Genomic DNA, 18,622 nt, shown 5'->3' with positions numbered 1-18,622 from the left:
CGTCCTATCGTGTCGTCATTTTCTTGGCTTGAAGTCTAATCTCCTAAATAATGATCTTGGATGACTCCTCTGATAGCTCCAAGATGGCCATCACTTGATGTGCGCCCATTCAAATTGTATAAGGTGTGTACCTTTCAATAACGAGCACTAAACTCACAAGAGACAGCCGTTCTTCATATAGAATTCTGATTTCTGAACGAAGACTACTTCCACTCCACGTGTTCTGAGAACCAATCATTTCCCAATATCTTTCTGATTTCCTTCTGGTTGCGTGTCCCACATTAGACTCGAATATTTTGTTCGAAATTAGAGAAGGTGGAGAAGAAGGCGGGAGCGGAGCAACGTGGAGTGGCGTCGGTGGCCGGAGGACGAAGATGGGTGAGGGTGAGGAAGCGGGAGCAGAGTGGGAATGTGGGATCCGTTGCAGGCAGCACCCTTAGATAAATTTGCACGTTCTAAAAGCGCCTTTTACTTGACCATTATAATACCCAACTCTTCCTTCAGACCTTCGTCACCCGCTTAAACCACTTGTGACTAGGACGTTGATGAGTGCGTCCACAATGGCGCCAACCCAGCAGGCACTCGCCGCTGCAGCGACGTCACAGCCGCCGCACTTCGTCTTGGTCCCTCTCGCGGCGCACGGCCATCTCATCCCGATGGTCGACCTCGCGCGCCTCCTCGCGTCCCGTGGCGCGCGCGTGAGCCTGCTCACCACGCCCCTGAATGCCAGGCGGCTGCGCGACGGCGGCGTCGCCGACAAGGCCGCTCGCGCGAAGCTCCTGCTGGAGGTCATCGAGCTCCCGTACTCGCCGGCCGACTACGGCCTGCCACCGGACTGCCAGAACGCCGACATGATCGCCAACAACGCCCAGATGCTCCCCTTCTTTCTCGCCCTGCGCGAGCTTGCTCGGCCGTTCGACGCCTACGTGCGCGCGCTGGTGCCGCGCCCGAGCTGCATCATCTCCGACTGGTGTAACTCGTGGACAGCCGGCGTCGCCACTTGCCTCGGCATCCCGCGGCTGTTCTTCCAAGGGCCGTCCTGCTTCTTCTCGCTCTGTGACCTCAACGCCACCGCGCACGGGCTGCACGAGCGGATAGCCAACGCCGAAGACTGCGAGCCGCACGTCGTGCCCGGCATGTCGGTGTCCGTAAAGGTGGGCAACGGCAGGCCCCACGGCTTCTTCACCTCACCGGGGTGCAAGGAGCTGCGTCACGACGCCGTCGCGGCCATGCGTACGTCCCAGGGTGTGGTGATCAACACCTTCCTGGACCTCGAAGAAAAGTCCGTGGCGTGCTACGAGGCTGCTCTCGGCAAGCCCGTGTGGACGCTCGGCCCGTTCTGCCTGCACAACCGTGACGGCGAGGACATGGCGTCGCGCGGTGGCAACAAGAGCGGCGTCAGCGAGAGGGCGATCGTCGCGTGGCTGGACAAGCAAGCGCCGGAGTCCGTCGTATATGTCAGCTTCGGCAGCGTCGCACGGAAGCTCCCCAAGCGGCAGTTCGAGATCGGCCACGGCCTGGAGCACAGCGGCAGGCCTTTTCTCTGGGTCGTGAAGGAGTCCGAGCTGGCCTCGCCGGAGGCTCGTATGTGGCTAGAGAGCCTGCAGGCGCGCACGTCGGGGCGGGGTCTCGTGGTGCGCGGCTGGGCGCCGCAGCTCGCCGTCCTGTCCCACCGCTCCGTGGGGGGATTCGTCACGCACTGCGGCTGGAACTCGGTGCTGGAGTCCATCGCGCACGGCGTGCCGGTCTTGACGTGGCCGCACTTTGCCGATCAGTTCCTGAACGAGCAGCTGGCTGTGGACGTGCTCGGGGTCGGCCTCCGGATCGGCGTCATGGCGCCCGTGATGATCCTGAACGACGACGCGGCCGCGCCGGTGCTGCGTGGCGACATCGCACGCGCGGTGTCAGAGCTCATGCAGGGCGGGGAGGAGGCCGAAGAGAGGAGGAGGAAGGCCAAGGAGTACGGCGCGAAAGCTCGGAAGGCCATGGAGAAAGGAGGCGATTCGTACGAAAGGCTTACGCATCTCATCGAAAGCTTCAGGCACGTGGAGGCAAAGAACATGAACATTGCAGCGGGGTGACCGCGTGAATATTGCACAATTGTACGTAGATCCTTGAATGCACTGCATCGATGTGCAAAGATTTTCGGGCGTAATCATGTCGCTCGATGTATATTTGTTCGTGTGAATGAAGCGTGACAGCTCTTGTTTTTTTTTTCAACGATACACGATGGAGAGATGTTTCAAGATCATAGAAAAAGAGTCAAGACGGCTGATATACAACGATAAACGATGGATAGAACCACGTTAGAGCATCTCCAACAGGCGTGGGCAAAGGCGCCCGCGCGGTAAAGTTTGGTTTTAGCGCGCCGGCTGGTTCCGCACGCTTCAGCGGTGGCGGGAACTTACCGCACGCGGGAAGCGTTTGCGCGCGCGGGGGAGAAAGCGGCACGCGGCGTGGTAGATATGGCGCGCCGCTTCGCGCGCGCCTATAAAATCCCGCGCTCGCCACGCGCCCTCCCCTCGCAACCTCGCCGCTTCGCCACCTCGCCGCTTCGCCGCTTTCCGCGCCACCACCGCGCCACCATGCCGCCGCGCCGCCAGGGTTCTTCGGGCTACCGCGGCGTCCGCGAGCGCCCCAACGGCTGGTACTCCGCCGAGATCCGGTCCGGCGACGTCCGGCTCGGCCTCGGGTCGTTCCGGAGCGCGTACAAGGCGGCCCGCGCGTACGACGCGGCGGCGTGGCGCTTGGAGAGGCCCCGGTCGCAGATGAACTTCCGGGACGTCTTCACGCGTGAGCAGGCGCAGCGCGTCGCCCCTCCGCCGCGTCTCATCACCGACATGGACCGTGCCGACCACGCTCGGCGGCAGCGCCGCCTCCTCATCGCCGAGGAGGACGAGCGAGCCATGGCGGAGTGGCGCCGTCGCCACCCGGAGGACGTCGCCAACGAGCGTGCCTACCGGGCGGAGAGGACGGCAAGGCGCCGCGCGAAGCGGGCGGACCAGCGTCGGCAGAAGGCATTGGCGAATGCGCAGTCCGATATCGTTGCAGCAGGTGGGAGGTCGATCTTCACGTCAGACGATGAGCGTTGGGACGACATGTGGCTCGATACCTCGGACAACACCGACGAGGATGATGATGGTGATGATGGTAGCGACTTGGAGTAGTTTCTCTCTATGTATGACGTAGTAGTTTCTATCTAGTTGCACCGTAGTTCTATCTATCTATGCTTTCGAACTATCTATCTAGTTGCACCGATGTAAAATACCTTTGTATCTTTTTTATCTATGCAATTTAAAAAATGTTGTAGAATGAGCGCGCGCTGCATTTTTTGCGCGTTGCTGCAGCGGCGCGCGCGCTGCTTTTTAGCGCGGCTGCTGAAGCCAGCAACGCGCCGCGCCAAATTAGGCGATGGGCGCGCGGCAAAGCAGTTTTTAGCGCGCGGCGCGTTCAGCGCCTGTTGGAGATGCTCTTACACCAGCACAAGACTGCAACGACCACAATCCGCCCTGTTCAACCTCCGCCCATGAATGGCAAAGAGACAAAACACATAACAAAAAAATGTCATAGTTGAATCAACACATCCTTCATGGAAAGCATCTAAGAGAATCGGCAAGTGGACAACGGGAATCAGTTGGACCTGAGATGACCTCGTCTAAAAGGCGACCGTTGGAATACATTGCACCCCGTAGACCCATGCCCACAACAGCGACCACCGCCAAAGCAACACTCCAACCCAAGCCTCGCAGCCGAGGCAGACGAGGCATCTAGCTTTCCACTCCATACCTCTAGTAGACTTGTAGGAAATGGACTAGACCGAGACAGCGCCTCCAAGGAGGAGACGTCGCCCATAGGCATCGCCATTGTTCGTACTAATACCCGTGAGGCAGAAATTTCTTCCTGGCCAAGTCCAAATACCCTCTAAGATAGCAAGAGCGACACAAAACTGGAGTGGGGGAGGAAAAGTGCCTTCTCGGACCATTGATTAGGGAGGAGATCCACATCTCTCTGCCGACAAGGAGGGGAGCACCGACAAGGCTCAGTGAGGAGCAGCACCAGGGGCACCGCACCACCGCCTCAGCACGTCGCCACCGGCCGCCAGCTTCCTATACTCAATCCGATGACACAACAAGAAAGCGTTGCCTCAAGATCCAGGCGCCATCGCGATTGACGAATATATTCATGCATTTGAAAAAATGTTCGTGCATTTCAAAAAAGTCCATGGGTTTGAAAATTGTTCCCGGATTTTGAAAAAAATGGGTCACGGATTTGGAAAAAAATCACAAATTTCAAAAAAGTTTGCGAATTTTTAAAAATTTCACACATTTGAAAAAAATTCACAAAAAGGAGAAAACTCTAAATTGAATAAAAAATGAATTTGAAAAATGCGAATTTGAGAAAGTGTTCACGATTTAAAATAATCATGAATTTTAAAAAATATTAAAAATTCAGAAAAGAATTAAATTTGAAAAAGTTTACAAATTCGGAAAAAGTTCACGAAAAGAGAAAAAAATAAAAAAATGAAAATGAAAACAAAACGGAAAAGGAAGAAGAAGAAACAAAAGAACGACAGACCTAAAAATAAAACAAGGGAAAAACAAAACCGAAAGAAAAAACAAAGCCCAGAAAAACCAGGAGGAAAGACAATATGGGCCAGCAGCCAACTTCACACCTAGCGCGTACAAGGGATGTGCGCCGCAAACCAACAAGGAAATCCCGAAATCACTAATTAAGAAGTACTCGTTGCAAAGAACACTCCACTTTCCCAGGTCGCGACAAATGGCGCACATGCAGCACGCCATTTGTCGCAACCTGGGAGTTTCCCTTTTTCGTAGATTTGTTTATTCAAAACGTTTTATCTTTTAAACCGTGTGTCCAAATCTCGAACCATTTTCATCATTGGATTTCTCGCGTCGAGATCTTCAAAACCAGATCCCATGTTGATAGGTTTTGACGAACTTTTTTTTCATGAAAAAAAACCGGACGAAAAGACCGATCCGGGAGCATTTTTTTTCCTTTCCGAAAGAGGCACGCCCGTGCCTCTCGTGAAATCACACCCGTGCCTCTCGGGGAAGCAAAACCGTGACTCTCGTGAAAGAAAAAAACAGAAAACGTGTTTTTTTTCTTTTCGAGAGGCACGACCGTGACTCTCGCGAAAGCACAACCGTGCCTCTCGCGGAAGCAATGCCGTGACTCTCGCGAAAGAAAAAAAAAACAGAAAACGCGTTTTATTTTTCCCTTTCCGAAAGGCACGGCCGTGACTCTCGCGAAAGCACAACCGTGCCTTTCGCGGAAGCAAAACCGTGACTCTCGCAAAAAAACAGAAAACGCGTTTTTTTTCGTTTCCGAAAGGCACGGCCGTGACTCTCGCGAAAGCACAACCGTGCCTCTCACGGAAGCAAAACTGTGACTCTCGCGAAAGAAAAAAAAAACAGAAAACGCGTTTTGTTTTTCCCTTTCTGTAACGCCCGGGGAATCAAGCTACAGTAATTCCCCGCTAATCATGCCACGTCACCTCGGTTACTGTTGTTAACCGTGCGATGATCCAAAACCGTTTCAAAGTTCAAATTTAAATTAATGCCGACAGAAAAGGTTTTTCAAAAATTGAAACAAAATGTTCGGTGGGTGCCAAATATTACAAGGGTAATTATACTAAAGAAAACATATTTTTATAAAATGCCTAAATAAGTTAAATTGAAATAAAACAGAAAAGAAAATAAATAAATAAAAAGAAAATACAAAAGAAAACAGAACAAAAAAAAAAGGAGAAGGCCCCTGCCCCACTTGGGCTTCGGCCCACCCGAGCCAGCTGGCCCAGCAGGCCAGCCCACCTTCCCCGGGTCGCCTTCCCCCCTGTTCCTCCGACCGGGGTCGCAACAGGCGCGTCCCCACCGGACCCCCCCTCGCCGGCGTCGAGGATAAGGACGCCAGCGCCCCCGCCTCCTCGGGCCCCTCTCCCACTCGCCCCCGCTCACCCTCTCGGCCTCTGCGCCTCTCCCTCTCCCCCCAGATCCACGCCGCTCCCTCCTTCCCCACCGCCCGAGCGCGGTCGCCGACGTGCCGCCGTCGTTCCCGCGGCCACCGAGCCCCGTTCTCCTCCCCGACGTGTCCACGAGCTCCGCCGCGTCGAGCCCGTCCTCCCCGACCACCTGCTCGAGCCGGGACCCCCTACATCACCCCCAACGCCGTCGCCTTCTTCCTCGGGTCGCCGCCGTCTTCTTCGACTCCGGCGACTGCTGCTGCTACTAAGCCTCTCACCGGCCTCCGTGTGCCGCGCGGTGAGCTCCTCTACCTCCTACCCTTCTCCGTTTGCTCTCGCGCGAACCTTAGCTAGCTCTCACGACGAGGCCGAACGCGTCGCCGCGGAGCTCGCCGCCGACGCGTCTCCGGTGACGGTTTGGTCACGGGCCCGTACCCATTAGACTCGCCGCACCACGTAGTTACTCCCCAGCCTCTCCGTTTGCTCGATAGCACGCCGTAGCTCCGTTTTCGTCGAGCACCCGTGCACGCCGCCACCTCCGCCGCTCACCAGCGCCGATTCCGGCCAAGTCCGGCGATGCTACGGCCAACACTGGATGCGGCGCTGAGAGCTCGTTCGAATGAGGCTAGCCCCGCTCCTCCCCGAGCCCTGTACGCATTTTCCGGCGAGATCCGAGCCGCGCCACCGTGTTTGGCGTCGCCGGCGTTGAGCCGCCGGCCGCGCTGAGCTGGCACACCTGGGGCCACCCCCTGGGTCACTGCCAGTGGGCCCCCTGGCCACCTGTTGACCTGTTGACCAGTTGACCTGGTCAACTGGGCTGACTAGGCAGGCCCCAGCCACTGACGTGCGGGCCCCACCACTTAATCCGGTAATTAAAACATTTTAATAATTAAAACTAATTAGTTTAGATGATTAGACAATGACAGGTGGGGTCCAGTAGTTAATTAATCTAATTTTAGTTAGTTTAATCTTCTGTTAGTCCACTGTCTATGACAGGTAGGACCCACCTGTCTGGTTTGACTGGTCAGCCGACCTGTTGACCTGCTGACGTCAGCATTACCTCATGCTGACGTCATAATTCATTTTTGCTAAATTCAAATAATTCCAGAAATTCGAAAAATATTTGAAAATTCATATCTTTTAAACCGTAACTCGGATGAAAATGTTTTCTACATGAAAGTTGCTCAGAACGACGAGACGAATCCGGATACACAGTCCGTTAGTCCACCACACCTCCCTAACCTACCGAACTCGCAACTTTCCCCCTCCGGTCCATCTGTCCGAAAACGCAAAACATCGGGAATACTTTCCCGGATGTTCCCCCCCTTCGCCGGTACCACCTACTGTCGCGTTAGGACACACCTCGCACTGCTCATTGTCATGTCACGCATCGTCATGTTTATGTTTGCATTGTATTTACTGTTTCTTCCCCCTCTTCTCTCCGGTAGACTATGAGACCGACACTGCTGCTGCCCAGTTCGACTACGGAGTGGACGACCCCTCCTACTTGCCAGAGCAACCAGGCAAGCCCTCCCCCTTGATCACCAGATATCGCCTATTCTTCTCTATACTGCTTGCATTAGAGTAGTGTAGCATGTTACTGCTTTCCGATATCCTATCCGGATGCATAGCCTATCCTTGCTACTACTGTTGTTACCTTTACCTGCAATCCTACATGCTTAGTATAGGATGCTAGTTTTCCATCAGTGGCCCTACATTCTTGTCCGTCTGCTGTGCTATACTATCGGGCCATGATCACCTGGGCGGTGATCACGGGTATATACTTATATACTATATACATGACACATGTGATGACTAAAGTCGGGTCGGCTCGTAGGAGTACCTGCGAGTGGATCTTTGTGGCGGAGCGACAGGGCAGGTTGAGACCGCCTAGGTGAGAGGTGGGCCTGTCCCTGGTCGGCGTTCGCGTTACTTAACACGCTTAACGAGATCTTGGTATTTGATCTGAGTCTGGCCATTTGGTCTATACGCACTAACCATCTACGTGGGAGTAGTTATGGGTATCCCGACGTCGTGGTATCAGCCGAAGCTCTTTTGACGTCAGCAACTGAGTGGCGCGCGCCGCATTGGATCGTAAGCTCGCGCTTGTATTAAGGGGGCTAGGTCTGCTTCCGGCCGCGTACGCAACGTGCAGGTGTGCATAGGGCGATGGGCCCAGACCCCTGCGCGCATAGGTTTAGACCGGCGTGCTGACCTCTCTGTTGAGCCTAGGTGGGGCTGCGACGTGTTGATCTTACGAGGCCGGGCATGACCCAAAAAAAAGTGTGTCCGGCCAAATGGGATCGAGCGTGTTGGGTTATGTGGTGCACCCCTGCAGGGAAGTTTATCTATTCGAATAGCCGTGTCCCTCGGTAAAAGGACGACCCGGAGTTGTACCTTGACCTTATGACAACTAGAACTGGATACTGAATAAAATACACCCTTCCAAGTGCCAGATACAACCCGGTGATCGCTCTCTAACAGGGCGACGAGGAGGGGATTGCCGGGTAGGATTATGCTATGCGATGCTACTTGGAGGACTTCAATCTACTCTCTTCTACATGCTGCAAGATGGAGATGACCAGAAGCGTAGTCTTCGACAGGACTAGCTATCCCCCTTTTAACTCTGGTATTCTGCAGTTCAGCCCACTGATATGCCCCTTTACACATATACCCATGCATATGTAGTGTAGCTCCTTGCTTGCGAGTACTTTGGATGAGTACTCACGATTGCTTCTCTCCCTCTTTCCCCCTTTCCTATCTATCTGGTTGTCGCAACCAGATGTTGGAGTCCAGGAGCCAGACGCCACCGTCGACGACGACACCTACGACACTGGAGGTGCCTACTACTACGTGCAGGCCGCTAACGACGACCAGGAGTAGTTAGGAGGTCCCGGGCAGGCGGCCTTGCCTCTTTGATCGTTGCTACTTTTGTGCTAGCCTTCTTAAGGCAAACTTGTTTAACTTATGTCTGTACTCAGATATTGTTGCTTCCGCTGACTCGTCTGTGATCGAGCACTTGTATTCGAGCCCTCGAGGCCCCTGGCTTGTATTATGATGCTTGTATGACTTATTTATGTTTTAGAGTTGTGTTGTGATATCTTCCCGTGAGTCCCTGATCTTGGTCGTACACATTTGCGTGCATGATTAGTGTACGGTCAAATCGGGGGCGTCACAAGTTGGTATCAGAGCCGACTGCCTGTAGGAATCCCCCTTTCCACACTCCTTGGCCGAAGTCGAGTCTAGACATTACAAAACTTTTACTAACATGGCTGTGTGTCTTACGGGCCCACGTCGCCATTGGGTGGTACTAGGATCTTTTACTCCTCGACCTTACTCTGGGACTCTGAACTCTCTTCTACTCGGGTTAAACGAATTTACTAACTCTAACACTAGGATCCCGTGACCGCATTCACCCCAAAGTTGGATAAGCCATAGTTGTTTCTTAGAATAGTATTTTGAACAATTCACACACTGTCATTTGACTCCTTTGAAACGTCTTTGCTTTCAGATGGAACCCACGAGGCAGGTCGTTCGCCACACGACGGCCATTGGTGCCTCGGGATCACCTGCGGTGCTAGCTGAGATGATGACCTATCTGGGTTATCGCTGGCACCCTGAGTACACCGTCTACGAGGAGTACCAGGACTTTAACCAGGAGCAGTACCGTGCCATCGTCCACCTCTACTCTCGGGAGTATGACTCCACTACTGTGCTGCACACCGCACATGGTGTTGGTGTGACCATCGATATGGCTGTCCACGATGCTGCCTATGCTGCTCTGACACATCTTCGTGGAGAGTATCGGGAGTTGGACACCTCCCCTTTCAGGCACATTGCTATCGCATCCGATGTTGGTGCGGAGGGATACTATACTGCTGCCTACTCCACTGTCACCCGAGAGCCCTTCTACCATCAGAACCTGGTTCTGCATGCGGATGGGCTGGATCGAGCTAACCGAGCTCTTCGCCACGAGATGTACACCACCCGTCAGCACCTTTACCGTGCCCTGACGCTGCTGCACCCCTTTGTCCGATCTGGACAGGTACCGCGTACTGCGATCTACCCAGCCAGGACCGTGATGCCCCACGGTGTCGGTTGGCCAGAGGTGGGAGGCTACTCTCCCGCACTTGGCCCTCTTCTGCCACCTGAGCGTCGGGCTCTACACCTGAGTATCCGCTGCCCCCAGTCTGCTGACGTCGAGGGCTATCCGTTGCCTCACTACCAGCTGTCGGGCTACGATTACCTCCACAGTACCTCTTGGGACTGATGTAGGCTTACTAGTAGTATTAGTTGCAGTCGCCGCAAGCCTGTGTGCCGCCTATGATGTATTAGTCTATGTACTGAGCTCTGTGTACTGAACTCTGTGCATGACCCCTTTTGTAAGCTATGCCGACTACTATGTAGTAGCTATCGTGCTCCTTTCGTTATGCATGTTTCATCATGAATGAATCTTGTCTTAGCACATATTCTCAATGCTGATCTACCCCTGTTATATATTAGCAGGATGGTTAGACCAGGTGGTCGTGGTCGTGGTGGCGATGCCCCACCACCACCTGAGTACATGGCTGGTATGATCCAACAGTTTGAACTGAACCGCCAATTCATGGAAAATATGATGGCTCAGTTTCCTCGCCCCAATATGAACCAGCAGCCAGCTCAAGTGACTCTTCAAGATTTCATACGCCTCAACCCAACCATCTATCGCAGCTCAACTCAGCCTCTGGATGCTGATGACTGGCTCCGTGACATCACCTATGAGATGGAGTCTGCTGATGTAGCCCCTGCCAGCTATGTCACCTTTGCTTCCTTCTTCTTGAAGGGACCCGCAACTCAATGGTGAGACAGCCACAGGCGTACTCTGCCAGCTGAAACAATCATCACATGGCCAGACTTCCAAGCTGCTTTCCGTGCCCGCTTCATTCCTCAAGGAGTCATGGACCGGAAGAAGCGTGAGTTCCGCAACCTCACCCAAGGCAACAAAACTGTTGAAGCTTATCAGCGGGAGTTTCTGGACTTGTCTCGCTATGCTGAAGAAGACATTGCAACAGATGCACGCAGACAGGAGAAGTTCCGTGATGGCCTTCAAGCTGACATCAAGCTCGCACTTCTAGTGCATGACTTTGCTGATTTCGCCACCTTGGTGAACAAGGCCATCAATGTCGAAACTGGTCTGCAGGAATACCAGAGCTCTCACAGACGCAACCGTGACACGGGCTCTTCTTTGGGCTCGCCCTCACAGAAGCGTAAGATATGGATCCCGAACAGCATGTACCGTCCAAATGCATCTGCCCCAAGGCAGACCTATGCTGCACCTCGTCTGCCTCCACCACCATCTAGGCAGTCAAGACTTCCAGCTCCACCATCCCAAGCTCCTGTTCCCACTCCCAATAATGGTCTGTGCTACAAGTGTGGACAACCAGGTCACCGTGCCAGGGACTGCAATCAGAATCAGAATCAACTTGCCCTTGCAGCAACGGGTCGTGGTAACAACCAGCCCCGCAACAACAATGCTAAGTCTTATGGTCGTGCTCATGCCAACCACGTTGATCTCAACGAAGCTCAAGACCAGCCTGCTACTGTGATGGGTACACTCCTCGTAAATTCAGTACCAGCATCCGTTTTATTTGATACAGGTGCATCGCATTCATTCATGTCAGAAGATTTTGCATACAAGCACGACGTTAAATGTGAGGAGATGAACACCTCTGTATTGGTCAAAACCCCCGTGGGACAGTGTCAAACCTCCCTGGTTGGCATCGATGTCCCCGTGGAAATCGAAGGGCTGGAATTCTATGCCTCTCCCATTATCCTGAAGTCGTCTAACATCGACCTCATTTTGGGTATGGATTTTTTTATTATGAAATTTCATAAAAGTTTACAGTTTCATTTTTTTCACTTAATTTAGAAGATCTCCTAAATTTCAAAAAGTGTTCCCTTTTTAAATTTTGTTCACAAACTAAGAAATGTCTGGTTTCAAAAATATGGTCCCGTTTTCAAAATTTGTTCAAAATGTTGGAAACACTAATATTTTAAAATTTGTTCAAAAATTCAAAAAATGTTCGCATTTTAAAATTTCGTTCACAAATTAGAAATTGCTCCGGAATTAAAAAAATGTTTCCATTTTCGATATTATTCACAACTTTCGCAAAATGTTCCTGTTTCCATAATTTGTTCACAAATTCAGAAAACTTTCACGTTTTTAAATGTTATTAAAAAATTTAAGTAAATTGGGAATTCTATTAAAATTGTTCCTCTTTTTTTAAATATGTCCACAAATTCAACAAATGTTCAGGTTTCCAAATTTGTTCACAAATTAAAATATGTTCAAGAATTTCAGAAAATGTTCCTGTTTTCCAAATTTATTCAGAAATTCAGAATATGTTCCTGTGTTTGAAAATGTTTGAGTTTTAAAAAAATTGTGTTCAATAAACAACTCAGGTTTTTTTTTGAGAAAAAATTGCGTTCGAAATTTAAAATATATGTTGGATCTGTGCTGTTTGTTGGTTCTAAAACATTTACGCTTCTACTTGTTCAATAACCTTCGGTAGCTCAACCGGTTAGAGCGCTTGATCTGTTGCGTGAGATCCTGTCTTCGATCCCATCCTATGGCGTCTTACTTTTAGCTACTACCGATTTGTTTCCTTCATGGACCGGAAGCCCGCCAATCACCTGCTCTATGCGAAGCCGCACCTACTTGCGCAGAATGCGTCCAATAGAACCTCCCAACCAACAAGCCAATATTTTGACGCTTGAATTTCGAGGCTCACAATCTAGCGAAGCACATTTTAAATTTAGGGGTGGGCCTCCATGTTTGGTTTGGGCACCTCGGTAATCTCCTTTACGTTTGTGTAAACATTGGCTCAAGTTAAATAAATCTTCGCGAGATTGTCTTAAAAAAATAAGCCTATATTTGACGCGCGATGTGCCAAATAGAAGTTGGCTTTCTATTTTGGGCGCCATATGTCTCGTATTACGCAAATCGTAGGGACGTCTCATATGAAGGTGAGCGCCAAATGGGCCAGCCAAGGTGTGTGGGAGGGCACAACCTCGTTTATTTGTTCTTTTTCTTTTCTTTTTTTCACCTTTGTTTATACTCATAAATATGTTAAAATAAATATATTACAAAAAACACTTTACATAAAATATTTGAAACAAATGCTAACCAAGTGTTTTAAAAATATTAAATATGTATAAAGAAAATGTTTCTTATGTATAAGAAAAAATTATACAAAAAATATATAATGTATGTGAAAATATTTGATCATAGAAAAATGTTGGCCATATATTCAAAAAATGCTAATCTTGTATCTGAAAAATATTAAAAAAAGCATATGGAAGAATATGTGTATTGAAAACATCTTGACCATGTAATTGAAAAATGTTCAACTTGTATTTGTGCTAAAAATTTATTACACAAATGTATTAGATATATTCCAAAAATGTAAAATGTCTATGATAAAAAATAGAAATAAAAATAAAAGTTTTCAAAAAGTATTAATCATGTATTTTGAAATATTAAAAATGTGTATGGTATATATGAAAAATGTTGAATGTGTACTAGAAACATAGTTAACATGTGTTTAACAACATAGAAACCAATGAAAATCGACGAAAAACAAGGAAAAGCGTAGAAATCCAATAGAAACCAAAAAAAGGTGAAAACGAGAAACAAGCAAGCAAAACCGAAGAAAAAAGAAAGAAAAAAACTTGTGAAAAGTAAACCGCCAAAGAAACAAAGAAAACCGGAGAACAACAAAGAAAAAGGAAAAAATCTAGTGAAAACAGAGAAAGGAAAAACACAGTGAAAAAAAACGAAAAGTGGAAAAACCAGCGCTTTCCCCTCAAGTTGGTTGCGTCTCCTACTTTACCACAAACCGGCTAGTGCCTCAGTGACTAGTAGTGCTACTCGGAACCAAGGGGACCTAAGCTCTATCCTTGGGTGCTCCTTTGTTTCTCTCTATTTTTATTGTTGTAAGTGTGTGCTAATGGACCGGCCTGTTTCTGCAGACACTTCAGGCAAGGGCTTCTTCCATCTCGCGTTCTTTTTTCTCTTTCCTTTTGAACCATATGAAAAGATGGGCTTGCTCTCATACTGTTTGTGTTTTTCCCTCCTACTTAAACATTAGTTCCTCAACTAAAAACAACTTAAGCATTAGTTCCAGAAAAAACAAGCCATGGTCCTTTCCGTTCGGCCTTATTGTGTGCATGGGAATCCGGATTTTGCGCCAGCTGCCTCGAAAAAAAAACCAACGCAATGCCACCTTTTTTTCTCTACTTTATTGTTTTAGCTAATGGAGTGGGCCATTACTACGGACGCTTCAGGCAAGGTCTTCTTCCATCTCGTGTTCTTTTTTCTCTTTTCTTTTGAACTGTATGCATAAATGGGCTTGCACTCATACTGTTTGTGTCTTTCCTTCCATCTACTACTTAAACATTGGATGTGTCTAAGGCACGTCTAGATGTGCTCTAGTTATTGCATATCTAAGTGGGTGAATCAAGCATAAAGAGAAAAAGAAAAAAGAGAAAGAAAATATTCACACGAATCTTAATGTAAGATCAATGACATATGACTTAGATATGCAATACTTATGGCACATCTAGATGCGCTTTAGCAAAACTGTTAAACATTAGTTTCAGAAAAAAACAAGCTCTGGCCCTTTCAGTTCGGCCTCATTATGTGCATGGGCATCCTGATTTTGCGCCAGCTGCCTAAAAAACCCAACGCAACGCCTCAAAGATTTTGCGCCAGCTGCCAGGCCTGTGTAACTGTACATGTAAGGGAACACCTATTCGATGCTCTCAGCGTCAAACAGCGCCTTGACGCAGAGAGCGACCGCTAATGAGCCGGCCCATGGTGACTCTTTCCTGTGCTAGCGAGTGACTTTTTCTACTCCCCCTCCGAACCAAGTTAATTAACACGATTTTAGTACAACTTTGTGAAGGGACTATCTTTTTTCAAGTACAACGAGCGGGTTCGAACCAGCAGTTCTAGCTATTAGTTTTTTGCTGTTTTTACTATCGGTTTTCAGACATACTTCCATTTTCATTTGAAAAATGAAATGTTTATTTATTTAGAAAAGCAGGAAATTTTAATTTTGAGAATTTTTTTAAAGACGAACATTATTAAATTTCAAAAAATCTTTTAAAAACTCTGATTTTTTTGAAAACATGAACTTTTTTTAATCTGGAATATTTTTTCAAAATGCAAAAATATTTTATTTTGTGAACAGTTTTTGCGACCTGAATTTTTTTGAAAGGAGAATACCTTTTGGAAAACGTGTATTTTTTGAAATTATGAAGAAAAAATCGCAAACATTTTTTAAACTACCGAACATTTTTTGAATTTCTGATTTTTTAAATCCGTTTTCTTGGAAAATTTGAACAAATTTTGAAACCGAATACATAATTTGGAAAACGTTACATTTTTGCAAATTATTATCAAATTTTAAAAACTTGAATATTATTTGAAACCCTGGTCATTTTGTTGAATTTTTTTGAACATCTCTTGCAAAATGTGAACAAAATGTTAAAATTTATTCATGCTCTTAACATCACGAAACTATTCAAGTTAAAAAGTTATTCAGGGGTGATTACAAAATTCTTTAACTATTGCTAAAAATTACTCCATTGCAAAGTATGTTCGTGATATGTATTTTGTTCCTCAGGATAACCATTTAGTCTTTGTGCAAACAAAAATTATTGTTGTTTACAAAAAAAGACACGGCATTGCCTTCAAAAAAGGCAAATGTTAGGGATTCCACATGTAGAAGCTATTACTTCTCTCCATTTGAAAGCGAGTTGGCGGACTTCTCCTTGACAACTCAGATCATCATATTGCGGCCGCTCCTAGCCCCACGGCCGACCACTCCTGGCGCGATGTTCACCAATCTTTGCCTAGGGTCGCTCCGGCCACGACAACCACCATCTCCGTCCTGTTCTCTCCTGTCGACATCCATGTCTCTCGCAGATCTCAACTTTCAGAAGGGCCAAGCACTTGAAGATGAGGTTTGGAAGCACTCAGGTGTGCGTACCAACTCGGATGCTGATGAGAATTCATTGGGATTCCCACTGATGCAAGGTCCAAGATGAGGCTAACTAATGAATCGGTAGATACCATCCTTTTGTCGTGCTTTGGAGGTCATGCATCCCTTTACAAGGTTGAGCGATTGGAGAATTGGTCTGTTAAATTCATAGTGTCATCCAAGGAAGTGGGTCTTTCAACCATCAAAGGAGGTAACATCTCTGGTCCTCTTTCCAACATCAACTTCCTTCTGCTTGGTGAAAGGGGGCCAAACTCCAATGTTGAGCTTGATTTTTATCTTCAAGAGAAATCAGATGAATGGACTCTCATTTTTGGTAATCATCATAGGAAATCCCATGCTCAAGCCCTTAGATATCCTGGTAATTTTCGGGATCGTGCACGATCCAATGCTAGATCTAATCATGTTAATTCGTTTATCTCACCCGCTCATCATCACCGAATCATAATCATCGCTCGGAGCCATCAAGGGAATTCAATGCTAAAGAGGGACATCAGCAATTTCAAGCTAGTGCCAATGGGCCTAATGATCATAAAGATCCCTTCTATGTCTGTCGCCTCCTCTTAGGTTATTTGAGGCCCACTTGTCCTAATAGGATTAAGTGCCGCTCATTTAGGCATTGGGGACATATAGCCTAAGCCCAATTCTAGCCCACCTTCGGCTGCGGCATCACAGCACATTCAACACTATGAACCTTCCCAGGCAATTCCGCGGCAACCCACCACTATTGCTATGAATCCAATGTCTAATCAATCAGCATGTTGTTAGCGCACCTACCATGAGTAATACCACCCTTCCCATTCGTCCCCCCATAGTTTGTAGGTGCTCGTCTCTACGGGGTGCCTCTCTACATTCCACCACATCCACATCGAACTCCCCCCTCTGCTCGTCTACTTGCCACAACCTCCCCCAACTTGGGGGCGGTCTCATCTCGTCGGCAACCATAACCACATCCCCTTTCGATGCCACTCAATTCATCGCTTCAGGCCACCAACACATCAAAGTGAAGACCAGCTAGGGTTCGAGTCGCTGTAGGAGTTGTGGCGCCTACACATGAGGAGTGGGCGATTGTCACTACCACTCCAATGCCCAATCTAATGGTTCACTTCCACAATGTACGTGAGGTAATCGCTAAAATTCTGACTGAAGTGAAACACATGGGGTTTCTAAGATTTGTCCTTGCCCTTTCAATCAAGCGTATGCCAGATTGAATAGTGTATTTGATCGTGATGATTTGGTTTAGAGAGGCCTGCACCCATATATTGATGTTCACTTTATATTTCAAAAACACAACGAAGTTCTTAATTGGAGGTGATTCATACTTAATAGGGAAGTTTGGCTGTTGTTGTATGGATTTTCGTTTAACGGGCGCTGCATGTAGGAGATAGGGAATGTTGTTAGAAGCTTTGGCACCTTGCTGCAATGGGATCATGTGAAGATCACTAGTGTGACGCACCCGATTCAATCGTACACTAATCATACACGCAAATGTGTACGATCAAGATCAGGGACTCACGGGAAGATATCACAACACAACTCTAGACAGAAATTAAAATAATACAAGCCTTATATTACAAGCCAGGGGCCTTGAGGGCTTGAATACACCAGCTCGAAAACACAAGAGTCAGCGGAAGCAACAATATCTGAGTACAGACATAAGTTAGACAAGTTTGCCTTAAGAAGGCTAGCACAAAAGCAACATCGATCGAAAAGGCAAGGACTCCTGCCTGGGAGCCTCCTAACTACTCCTGGCCGTCGGCGGCCTCCACGTAGTAGTAGGCACCCGCAGTGTAGTCGCAGTCGTCGTCGAAGGTGGCGTCTGGATCCTGGGCTCCACCATCTAGTTGCGACATCCGAGAAGAATGGAAAAAGAGGGAAAAGGGGGAGCAAAGCAACCGTGAGTACTCATCGAAAGTACTCGCAAGCAAGGATCTACACTACATATGCATCGGTGTCAAAGAAATGGGTAGTATATGTGGACTGAACTACAGAATGCCAGAAGAGAAGGGGAAAGCCTAGCCTATCGAAGACTAGCATCTTCAAGCAGCACCAAGCATCTTGCAGCATCAGAAGAGAGATAAGAGTAGCATAAAGTAAAGTAGTAGTAGTAGTAGTAGTAGTAGTAGTAGTAGTAGTAGTGTTATCAACCTCGGCCAGAGATCCTTTCTCGACTCCCTGCGAGAAAGCAATCCCAGAGCCATACTATCCAGTTATCACCTCAAGTATCCAGTTCTAGTTGTATCGATCGGGATACAACTCCAAGTGTCCATTACCGTAGGACAGGCTATCGATAGATGTTTTCTTCCCTGCAGGGGTGCACCAACTTACCCACCATGCTCGATTAACTCCGGCCGGACACACTTTCCTGGGTCATGCCCGGCCTCGGCCAAACGATACGCCGCAACCCGACCTAGACTTAATAGAGAGGTCAGCACGCCGGACTAAACCTATGCCCCCAGGGGTCATGGGCCATCGCCCCGAGAACTCCTGCACGTTGCGAACGCGGCCGGTGAGCAGACCTAGCTACCTCCTTAAAAAAGGCAGGTGCTTACCAGTCCAACCTGGCGCGCGCCGCTCAGTCGCTGACGTCTATTAAGCT

General features: G+C 48.6%; 2 protein-coding genes across 2 annotated transcripts; both read left to right on the top strand.

Annotated features, from left to right (window-relative positions):
• Positions 1-450: 450 nt before the first annotated feature.
• LOC109751996 (UDP-glycosyltransferase 73E1) lies at positions 451-2,228 on the top strand. The gene has a single exon (XM_020310858.4). The coding sequence runs from the start codon at positions 546-548 to the stop codon at positions 2,079-2,081; it is 1,536 nt and encodes a 511-aa protein (XP_020166447.1). The 5' UTR covers positions 451-545; the 3' UTR covers positions 2,082-2,228.
• A 237-nt stretch (positions 2,229-2,465) lies between these two features.
• On the top strand, positions 2,466-3,167 carry LOC109751985 (uncharacterized). The gene has a single exon (XM_020310847.1). It carries the CDS (start codon positions 2,466-2,468, stop codon positions 3,165-3,167), a length of 702 nt encoding a protein of 233 aa, XP_020166436.1.
• Positions 3,168-18,622: the final 15,455 nt, after the last annotated feature.

The sequence above is a fragment of the Aegilops tauschii genome, chromosome 6 (genome assembly GCF_002575655.3).
Source record: "Aegilops tauschii subsp. strangulata cultivar AL8/78 chromosome 6, Aet v6.0, whole genome shotgun sequence".
Classification (NCBI taxonomy): domain Eukaryota; kingdom Viridiplantae; phylum Streptophyta; class Magnoliopsida; order Poales; family Poaceae; genus Aegilops; species Aegilops tauschii.
This window is presented reverse-complemented; position numbering and strand designations above follow the sequence as displayed.